Source organism: Sceloporus undulatus, chromosome 2, assembly GCF_019175285.1.
Source record: "Sceloporus undulatus isolate JIND9_A2432 ecotype Alabama chromosome 2, SceUnd_v1.1, whole genome shotgun sequence".
NCBI classification, from domain to species: domain Eukaryota; kingdom Metazoa; phylum Chordata; class Lepidosauria; order Squamata; family Phrynosomatidae; genus Sceloporus; species Sceloporus undulatus.
The window spans coordinates 309,884,070-309,895,104 of NC_056523.1; the positions used below are offsets into that span (position 1 = coordinate 309,884,070).

Below are 11,035 nucleotides of genomic sequence, written 5' to 3' on the forward strand. Positions count from 1 at the left end.
ATCACTGGTAGACCAGGGAAAACGCATCTGTGAACCCCACTAGGAAGATGAACTGAAGCACCTGGACTGGGCTCTACAGACCAATGGTTATTCCAGCTCAGACATCAGAGGGGCTGCCAGGCCCAGGAAAACCCAGAGAAGTAAAGGCAAGCAGCCACCCAAAGGGAAGGTATTTTTACCATACATCAAAGGAGTCACAGACAGAATAGGCAAAGTGGTGAGGAAGCACAACCTTCAAATGGTTTACAAACCGACAAAGAAAATCCAGCAAATGCTTTGCTCAGCCAAGGACCAGAGAGATCCTCTCACAGCCGCAGGAGTTTACCGCATACCATGCAGCTACGGATAAGTCTACATAGGGACTACCAAACGCAGTGTGCAAACAAGAATCAAGGAACACAAGAGACACTGTAGGCTGGGCCAGTCAGAAAAATCAGCAGTAGCAGAACATGCCACAAACCATCCTGGGCATAAAATACTGTTTGAAAACACTAAAATTCTGGACCATGCCAACCACTACCATGACAGGATGCACAGGGAAGCCATTGAAATCCACAGACATGAGGATAATTTCAACCGGAAAGAAGAAACCCTTAAAGTAAACAAAATTTGGCTACCAGTCCTGAGGAATAGCAAAATAAGGACTCAGCAAATGCAATGGGAAACCACTGAGAGTCAGGGGCTTTCCCAGCACATAACGATCACCAATTAGCAGACACTAATCCTCTTTTGCATTAGCCTCCTAGCCTGAGGCCTGCCATCAGCACCAAACAATACACATGCAAATCACTCCTTACTTCCCAGGTCACAATATATATACCCAACTCCTTTCCAGGCAAGCATTCTTGGAAGATGCCAGCCACAGATGCTGGTGAAACGTCAGGAAGAAACTCTTCTAGAACATGGCCACATAGCTCGAAAACCCCACAAAAAACGAGGAGAAAAGTTTATTATGTTTAGAATCATTCCAGTAAAAGTAGATTAGGAATGTGTGCATTTACCTATTTCTCCCTTCTCTCCAAATTTGAAGGCTCTTTTTGATGCACCTTAAGGTTTTCAATCTTGAGTTAAGTCTTGGTGGTCCACAGCATGATAAGATATTTAAAACTGATCTGTGGAAAGGAAAAATTAAGAACCGCAGTCATAGAAAGTAAGCCAGATATACATCTTAGGTACAAGAATAACCAGCTATGTGTTCTCACAGTGTATCTTTGCATCTGGTCTATAGATAGGGAACCTCTTTAATTTTAGCCCTAATTTGCATAAAAATACATGTGTATGCATGGAGACACACATTTATATAATAATTATGCCTTCTCTTTTTCTCAAGATAGTCTTCTTAGGGTTATATTTCATCAATGTAATTTGCCTATGTTTGCAGGGGCTCACATTTCTGAACCACACCTCTTGCCTGTGAGATCTTTAAACGAAGTCTTTATTGGGGAATCTCTCTCATCTAGGTATGCTAAATATTTATTTGTTTGTTTAGACTATACCCCACTTTAAATATCGACTTAGAAGCATTACTGTTTGGCAAAGCATGAAACTTTACTATCGATTTGTATACAAATATACAATCAGCCTGCATATTACACAAGGGATCCGTTCCAGGACTCTGTGTAATACAGTTTTTTCATACAATCTGGAACTCTATTTCTCTTTCCTGAAATGAATGCTGAAGTGTTCTCTAGGTATTTTCTAGGCCCTGCATCACAATTCTATGGTATGCTTCTGCTGGAAGTTGACCATAGAATTGTACTGGAGGACCTACAGATCCCTAAAGAGAACACTTCTCTAGGCATTTGTCAGTCCTTCAGTGTGAATTTATGGTAAGCTTACAGCAGAAACATACTATAGAATCCCATTAGAAAATGCTAGAGAGAATGTATTTTTTCCGATGCATGTAAGTGAACCTGTATTATACAAACTCATGTAATATGTGCTTCTACTGTACAATCAGGCTTAATAAGCTTATCTTTCCTTACTAATATGTGCAAAAATATTACCAGACTTAATTACTCAATCCAAATCATACATTTTTTTCTGTCTTCAAATCTGTGAGAAGCAGCTATGTCGTCTTTCCCACCTTGCTAATACATTCGTGATTCAGCCGGACTTACTTCTGCACACAACTTTTATTTTTGACTCCACTGAAAGGAAGAAAAGATTAACTGTTCTTTTTAATTATTTTCTTGCTTCTAATGTATCATCTTCATGCCTAGGACAGTTATTGATGTTCTAACCATCCTTGTTCACACTTCATGGCACAATTATCTAGAGGGACAGTAGGACAATATTTCTACATTTTACGGTGTTTGACAGTACCTTTGCATATTAGTCAAATCTGTGTGGCATTTTGTTGTGTGAAGTATGGAGATGTATTAGGTGCACACTTATCCCATGCATGTTTTATGTGCAGCAAAGGAAAATTTAGGTTACAAACTGAGCTAATTATTTTCTCCCCAGCTTATAAGCAGAGGGGTGTTTCCCTTGCTAGTGAGACTTTGAATGGATCCCATCTTAACAGAAGCAGTGCTACCAATTACATCAAATAAGCGTACTGCTGAAGATATTTGAATTAGGAGTGAGCCCAGAGCTGGTGACAAAGGAAGTGGAAGTGTATCGAAATGACTATCTCAGGGAGTCCATTCAACTACAGATCACATGGTGGCTCAAAGGATGAAGTTATGATGGTTAGATGTGCCAGACATTTATGTTAGAACATAAACTTGGAGCATTTTTATGTAAAAGCAGTAAATACTTTAAAAATTGTCCACTATAAAGAAATGTAGCTATACTTTATAAGTGTAATGTTTATGTAAAGAAAATAGTTTGGAGAAACTAAACTCATCTAATATGAATAGCAATATGAATCGATAGATTGAACTCTTGCACAGATAACAGGTTGAACTTCTGTTGCTTGCAGCTTAATCTCGGGAATTCCTTTTTTTGTTTGTTTTATTGACAATGAGGCTTACACTTAGGAAGAAATTATTAAACATTATGCATGCGTTCATGATGCACTATGAAATGCTGTTAACGAACCACCAATAATATTACACTAGAAAATTCTAAAAGGCTTTCAAAATGGCTTGCTTCTTACTAACAATTTGCTGTATTTTTGAAATCTGATTTCAAAAACAACCAGTTAAAATTGATATTGACCTTTCCCATTTAACTGGTATATTAAATTCAACAGTGAAATTTTCAGCCATGTTTGAAATTGGCCCTTTTAGATTGGTACATCCTGATGTAGGGCTGTGTTCTGTCTCATTCAGGGTGAACTATAAGTCCTGCAAACCCAGTTTTAAATTCTCCCTTCGTAGGGCCTCTTACTATGAAATATCAGTTGATGATGGTCCTTGGGAGAAACAAAAGAGCTCAGGTCTCAATATATGTACTGGAACTGGATCAAAGGCATGGTAAGTTTGTTATGCTTCTAAAATGCTAGTTGTCAGATTTTCCAGAAGGAATGTTGAGATTTCTGTAGGGGGAAAATGCTTCTCTTATTTTTGAACCGGTGGCCTTTTATAAGAACAAGCTCATAAAGTGATCAAATCCATTGAGTTTTCTGGGGCTGCAATCCTATAGCAACCTACTTTGAAATTGTTGAGTTTTTGTTGTTGTCAGCCTTCAAATTATTTCCAACTTATGGTGACCCTATCATGGGGGTTTAGTGACCAGTTTCTTTAGAGGGAGTTTGTAATTGTCATCCTATGAGGCTTGAGAGAGTGTGATTTGCCCAAAGTCACCTAATGGGTGTACATGGCTGAGCCAGGATTTGAACCCTGGTCTCCGTTTTAAAAAGCAGGCTAGGATATAGCACAGGATGCTTGCTGTATTGGAGAAATACACAGTTGGAGAACTGAGGAAGGGGGAATGTACAGAAACAGTTGTTAATACCTAGGTTTTAGTTTTTAGTTTCAGTGGACACTTGTCTACTCCTGCGGAACAAGATCCACTTCAAATTCTGAATACAGGCAAGTGATACAGATCTTCTGGAAATGAGTCACTTCAGAGTTCAGATGGGAGATGCTTGAATGCTCCTCATTTAACACAGGCCCATTCCAGACAGGCCTTGGCTCCGCCCCCAGTACGTACTAGGGGTTGGCCGAGGACGCAGCGTCCAATCAGGCCTCACCCCAGTACGTACTGGGGACGTCAAAATGGTGGCACCTATAAACATGGGCACCGCCATTTTGACGTGACGGACACTTAGCGTCAGCATGTCGCGGCGCGGATGTGATGCTGCAAGTGCGCTTTTTGCGGGTTCTTTTTGCTGCGTGGGGAAGCCGTGCAGCTTGTCCACTGCGGCTCCCTCGCACAGCAAACACGGGCACCGGCACAGCACCCTTTTTGGGCGCTCTGTAAAGCGCCACAGAATCTCTTCATATACAGCTTAATTTGTAAAGAAAAACTGCCTAAAGTTCTTACTGTTTTGTGTTTCTTAGTATTTTGCATAACCTTGTTGAAAACAGGCCTGCCTGAGAAAGTATATAAATACAGTTTTAAGAATATTAAATACAAATATTTATTACGGCACATGGCCAGTATGAGTTTTAAGAATATTTAATGAAATAACTAAATGAGAGGAAATTTCCAGTTAGAATTGATCTCTTTTATTCTTCAGATATAATTAAGTAAGCAGTTGCAATAAGGGGTTGAATGTAGATTTACAGCCATTTTCACTTATATTCTGTCTTGTAAAACTATAATTCAGTGTTCATAGGTGGTGATATTTTTACTGATTGACAGAAGAAAAACAATTCACAAAATTATGCTTAGAAATTATAATTCGGTATGAGCATTTATATTGTAGCACAGAACTCTGGTGGAGGGGGAGGAGAGTTTTGCAGCTGGTGTTGATCTAAGTAGCTATTACTGTTTCTGATTTTAGGTCTTTTAATATCAACAAAGTAGCAAGTCAGGCTGTGGAAGAAATCCTTAAGATTGGTGAGTTGCTGTAGAATCCTAGTACAAAAACAGGATCACATTCTCAAAGTGTGCCTAATTTTAATTTAGCCTATGTCTTTAATAAAAATGTATTCATTTTGTCAGGCTCAGAGCTACAAACAAGAATATAAACAGTGTGTATCACATTGATAATGTTTTGAAATGGCTAATGTGCATTTATACATCTCTTATTAGACAACCTCATACATTTAAAAAAACCAATTGTTTCACAAGGTATGAAGGGAGATGTTGCAATAAAAATCTTTTAACATTTGAAAACATTTAAGTAAAGCATTTAAAAAACATGTTTTTTAAAAGCTTCACCTGGATAACCAGGATAGTATGGTGTGGCTGTGGTGGTATATACCAGTGGGCACTGTTTTTTGCTATTCAAAAGATGTGGATAAACTTGCAAATATGTAACACCAAAGTCCACCCTAGGATGCAAATATTTATTCAGAATTTAATGGATTGGTAATCCAAGCCAAATTTAAACTTGATGGAAGTTACTGGTAGGAGAATAGAAAATCTCTCTTTCTCTTCCACTATTTATTGTTCTCTGTGTTTTGTTGGTTGTAGTCCTTCTGCTGAGCAAAGGTATCTTCTAGCAGAAGATTGAGAAAGTCAACTTTAATAACTTTCCCAACTCTCCCCAGATACTTTCCCTGAAGGAACAGTGAGATTTCTGTAGATTTTTTTTTAAAAAAAATGCTTGTTATCTTTGAAACTGTGGCCTATTGTAAGAACAAGCATATGAAAGGATCAAACCCATTGCAATCCTGTAGCAACTTATTTTAAATTGTTGACTTTTGATTTGTGTGCCTTCAAGTTATGTCCAACTTACTGTGGCCCTAAGGCAACCTTACCATGGAGGGCCTATACAGTTGGCCCTCCACATTTGCGGGGTTAGGTTAAAGTGGAAAAACCATGAATATCCATGGCATCCCCTTCCTCAGCAGGACTCTCTTGAGGGCAGTAAGAGGAAGTGAGAGGTGCTGCTGTGGCCCAGGTGGTATACTCGTTGTACCTTTGCCCACCCGCTCGCCCTCCCTTTCACTTGTTCCAGATGCAGACATTACTTCTAGTTTGGAAATAAGACCCATTTGTACTGAAACATGTGGTGAAGGAACAGAGGCCTCCAAATACAAGGAATGAACAGTAACACCCGATGGGATTTGGGGAGTACAGTTAGCCCTTTGAGAGACAATTTTAAAAAATGACCCTAGATTTGGGAAGGACTGTTGGATGCCCTCAAAAACAGTATTGAGGCTGTATGTGGCCCTAATATCCCTATCTTTGTATTAAAGGAACTCAGTTTTCTTATTTTATGTTGTTAAGATGTTTCTTTGTGTAAAATCTATTGTTTGGATACTTGGCATAAATCCCACACACACTACTATATTTGAGGAAATGCTGAATGCTGTAAATATTGTAGTTGAAATGAAGTAAGCCACCTCCAACCCTGACCTCTTTCCTTATGGGTAAAGATGCTTATGTTTTTGTGTGTCAATCATCCTATGAAGAATAAAATTTTTAAATATTCAAGCTGAAATAAAAATAAAACCTTTGAGTTTTGTGTTGCAAAATGTCACTCCTCCCATTGACATTTGTTGACTAACAAATGCAGAGCATAATGGTATATAACCAAGTTGTTATCTTTTTTGTTCAATAGCTAAAAGTTATGACAGTTTAAATCTTCCATTGAGCAAGGAATTAGTACAAAAAGGTAAGACATCTTTTTAGCATGTTTGATTTAACGTTCACGAATTTACAGGAAAGGCTTGCTCTTTTGAAAAGATTTGTTCGTTACTTAGTTTTCAAGAGTGGTAGGCCGCTTCTGGATGTAACAATAAGCCCAGGGAATGCAGCCTTATTGCATAAACAAATGTGATTCCTTGGCTTATTGTTATATCTGAAGGCAGCCACAGAAATAATGGACTTCGTTGTTTCTATTCCTAGCTTGTACATATGGCATTTAAAGGTTTGATTTACTACTATTCACAGGTCATTTTAATTTGAATTTTGATTCACTATTTGCCATGTTGTTTCCAGAATTTTGAATGTTATTAACTAACATCAGTTTTAAAACTTCTCATAAGTGGAGTGAAAATAACTGATGCAAGCAAATTTATTCCATAAGTTTTTTTAGCATAGGAACATAAATTATGTTAGTCAAAATAACAACTCTGGTAATTAACAGGACAATGGAGTTGAGAAGATATTGTTTAGTCTGATGCTAATTTGTAGAACCTGATAGTCTGCCTTCCATATTTTCAGTAACAAATGGATATAATGAATCACTGCAGTATAGTCCAGAGGAACCAAAGATGCTTTTTAGTGTACGAGAACCTATTGCAAACCGTGTTTTTTCAAGTAGCCGGCAGCGGGGCTTTGCTTCAAAGTAAGTATAGACTGCAACACCTAATTTAATCCTTTATTTCATTTTTAAATTAGTTGACACACTGACTAAATTTTGTTTTGAAGCAGGAATCCTGTATTTGTGGCTGAAATAAATATTGTGTTCCATTATATAGTATTACAGAGTTTAAAAACCCCCAATATGATCCAATAAACATCCAGTAGACAAAAGGGATAATGCATCTTTGAAATCTTGAGAAATGAAACATTTTCATAGCATCCAACCTGATGCTGTTCTGATGTTTTGGACTGTAACTCCCATCATCTGGCCACTGTTTGTGCTGGCTAGGACTGATGAGACTAATAGTCCAATCTAGAGTGCGCTGGATTAGAGAATGCTGACTTCATTATTCAAATTACAATGGGTGCTAGCTTTTTGTCTGCTAAAGTTATCTTGAGTCAACTTACTAGTTTATGTGGCACAAGCCATTTATTAAAATAGAACCTCTATAAGTATGTACTGTAGTGGTGGTCATAAAACTGAGAATACAGTTCTGTATCTGTTTCCTCAGGTACTCTGTGTATGTCAGTCATGCAGACTGACATTGAAAGCTGATCCAGCTTAATGCCCCCTGTTGACATGCTGTGTACCTGTTGTTTTGCCCTTGTAGGAAGGAGATAATTGAGCTCAAAGAAGGTTCTGCTCTTGTGAACCAAAAAAGTAGGTTTAACATGCACTTTCCAAAATCTATAGTTATACCCCAGCCATGATTATGGAAGGCAGTGCTTTCTCTGAGCTATTCAAAGGACAAAAAATGGGCCTGTGAGATTGGTGAAAGAACAAACACTAGGCTTCACTTCACTGGAAAAAAGCCTTCTTTCCCCCCACAGTTCCTTTCCCTGCAGTCGAGTCTGTCAGAAGTGACAAGGAACACCATTTGTTCTTTGTGGTCTCTGTGACTCATAAATTGGGTTACTGTGCACCTGCAGGAAAGTTTTCAACTGAATTACTTTTTTTTGTCACTCTGCTTCTATTTTTGTAATCTCCAAGTGTAGACCTTACTGTATATACTCATGTATAAGTCTAGAAATTTAGGTCAAAAAATTGACCCAAACAAACTGACTCGACTTATCCACGGGTCAATGTAAATACTGTATCTTAACTCTTATTTAAAAGAAGGAACCATCTCCTGATGAAAAGCAAGAGTATAATGTGAAGCACTGACCCCCTCTACTCTCTCATCCATCCAGTCTTAAGAGTAAGCACATAGAGTTCATTTTATAAGTTATTTGACATTGTTTTGCTTTGCTTCATCCTTTAGATCCTTTATATATGCCCCAAAGTTTTACCCTCGACTTATCCACAGGTCATAGCAAAGTCCATATTTTGGCCCCAAAACTTCCCCTCGACTTATACATGAGACTGACTTATAGTCGAGTATATACGGTAGTTGAGGAAAGGTCTCAGCTCTTGAAGATGTGCTTGAACAGCTAAGGAAGAAACTTCTCTGAGCTGAATGTTGTCTTGCTTACAAGTAGGACAAAAATTAACCATGAGTATCTTTATCCCTCCTTGATTTCCATAGTCAGTTTCATGGTAAAATTTAGCTTCACTTTCATAAAGTATTGTTATATATGAAATAAATCTGCTTATTTGATTAGTTTTTCTGCTGTTATTTTCTTTTAATATATTTTCAGAGTTTGCATCCGGTCTCGTTGTTGGGATGCCTGTATGGTGGTAGATGGAGGAACTTCATTTGAATTTAATGATGGAGCAATAGCATCAATATTGATCAATACAGAAGATGCACTGCGTACTATTTTGCTAGAAGAATGAAGAAACAGCTGGAAGCACTCAATATTCAAATCACAAAGAAGGGATATACTACACCATTTCAGATGAACATCGCTCTTCTGTATTGACAAGTGTTTGGGAAACAAGATTGAAATGGTTTTTCATTCCTTTTGGCTGAGAAATTTTTGGGAAATCAATGTTTGTCATTTATTTTATAATAGCAAAGATAGGTTGAACATTTCCATCTCAAGCCAACAATGTCATGACTATCTAAAATCTTAAAGTGCAGGTAAAACTAAGTAAAGTAAAACTAAGATAAAGGGTCAAACAAGCTGATACTGATATTAAACTGAGCATTTCTATGGCATCTGTCTAACACCAGTTAAGCAAAATAATTGTTTTCAGTATATGATGACAGTTCCAAAAAGCAAATGTTAAAGGATAATTAACTTTAAGAAGCTAGGTATGTGTTCAATTTACAGCCCAAGAATTTGAAGGTTTTTTTGTATACATGAGGATTTTTACTCTCTGATTTGTCATATTTGAAATGCACTTCATTACCCTAGTTTTTCTAATCTAATAATCATTGACTGCCAGGAGTATTTAGTTTCTAAACTCTTTCTCCTTCAATTTGAGTAATACAGTGCCTATCTTCTCTGGCAACTCACTTAAGATTATCACTTGTTCTTCATTACCTTTTGGCTGTTTTTTTTTTAAATATTAGACTAAACTGGCTTCTGAAAAATATTTTTTTAGTAAATTCCCTCTATTTTTTTCTGCAGAAAATGTGTACAGCAATTATCTTTGGCAAAATGTTGCATACTTAGACATCAGGAATTTCTTTTGTTTAATTAAGTCTTGATCCAGAAAAAAAAGGCCGTTCTCAGTACTATGCTGAGGGCCTGCCATCAGGATACCAACTGGTGCTGAAAAGATGCAGTTGAGTGTTGGGCCAGATTACATTGCCACATAAGTGTGGAAATCCCATCTCCAGCCTAAAAAGGCAGAAGCAAGGTTTCTGCCAAGCTGAGACAGATCATAACTAGTGAAAGTGCGCAAAACCATTCCTTTTGAAGTTTCAAATGTGGAGGACAATGTGTGCTGTATTAAAGAGGTCTAAAAGGAGTTTAATCTACACTTTCAAAGGGAGATATTCAGTTATCTTGAAATGCACTCATTTGTCAATGAAATCTGTTTAGAATGTTTTTTTTTTTAAAAAATATGTAGGGATGAACAAACATGACTGGTAATGTGGGGGGGGGGAGACAGAATTCAAAATTGAATACAACAAACCACAGCACTATAACCATGGCAACTATGCTCCATTGTTTATTTAAATTAACTATATGACTGTTAGCAAAAATGGTACTCACTAAAGCATTAGTTGACACTAATCACAGACACAGTGCAAACTGGTTGTGAGAATATTGCCAAATGGATTCACTGTTCGCATTTAAAATTGGGGTACGAATCTCAGTGTGAGTCAAGAAAATGTATGCTTTTTCCCTTAATTACTCAGTGAAAACATTAAATAGACATGTATCTTGAGGACTAAACAGAAATTTATGGAAAGGTGATGTAACACTGCTTAACAAGTTTGAGGAAAAGATTTTTGGTGGGCTGAGCAATAGTGAAAAAGTTAACACTGAAATGTACATTGATCTCTAGTTCTTAAACTATACTGTGAAGAACCTGACTCATCTTGGAATACACCCATTAAATTTTGTGTGCGGAAAAATGGTACATCTACCATGTATTCCTAACTAGAGGTATTTCAGTATATGATGAGTATACATATGTGAGACTTAGGGGCTCAACAGATGGGGAGAAAGGGATGCCAAGATGCTGCCCCTTTCTGCCCCCAGCGGAGGCCACAGCAACCAAACAGCGAAGCCTCCAGGAGCCCTAAAAAGAACCTGCTCCCAGCAT

At 37.6% G+C, this 11,035-nt stretch overlaps 1 protein-coding gene across 10 annotated transcripts in view; it reads left to right on the plus strand.

Moving 5' to 3' along the window:
* Window positions 1-10,317, plus strand: part of NADK2 (NAD kinase 2, mitochondrial) — a 30,426-nt gene extending 20,109 nt beyond the window's left edge. For 7 of the 10 annotated variants that reach the window (XM_042451389.1, XM_042451390.1, XM_042451385.1 and 4 more), the window contains 6 exons: window positions 1,382-1,460; window positions 3,279-3,422; window positions 4,898-4,953; window positions 6,626-6,679; window positions 7,231-7,354; window positions 9,010-10,317. In XM_042451389.1, coding sequence (XP_042307323.1) covers window positions 1,382-1,460; window positions 3,279-3,422; window positions 4,898-4,953; window positions 6,626-6,679; window positions 7,231-7,354; window positions 9,010-9,148 — 596 coding nt within the window. In that variant the 3' untranslated portion in view covers window positions 9,149-10,317. Of the gene's footprint in view, window positions 1-1,381; window positions 1,461-3,278; window positions 3,423-4,897; window positions 4,954-6,625; window positions 6,680-7,230; window positions 7,355-7,982; window positions 8,033-9,009 lie in introns of all 10 variants that reach the window. The other 3 variants (XM_042451384.1, XM_042451382.1, XM_042451381.1) reach the window with 2 other exon arrangements.
* Window positions 10,318-11,035: the final 718 nt, after the last annotated feature.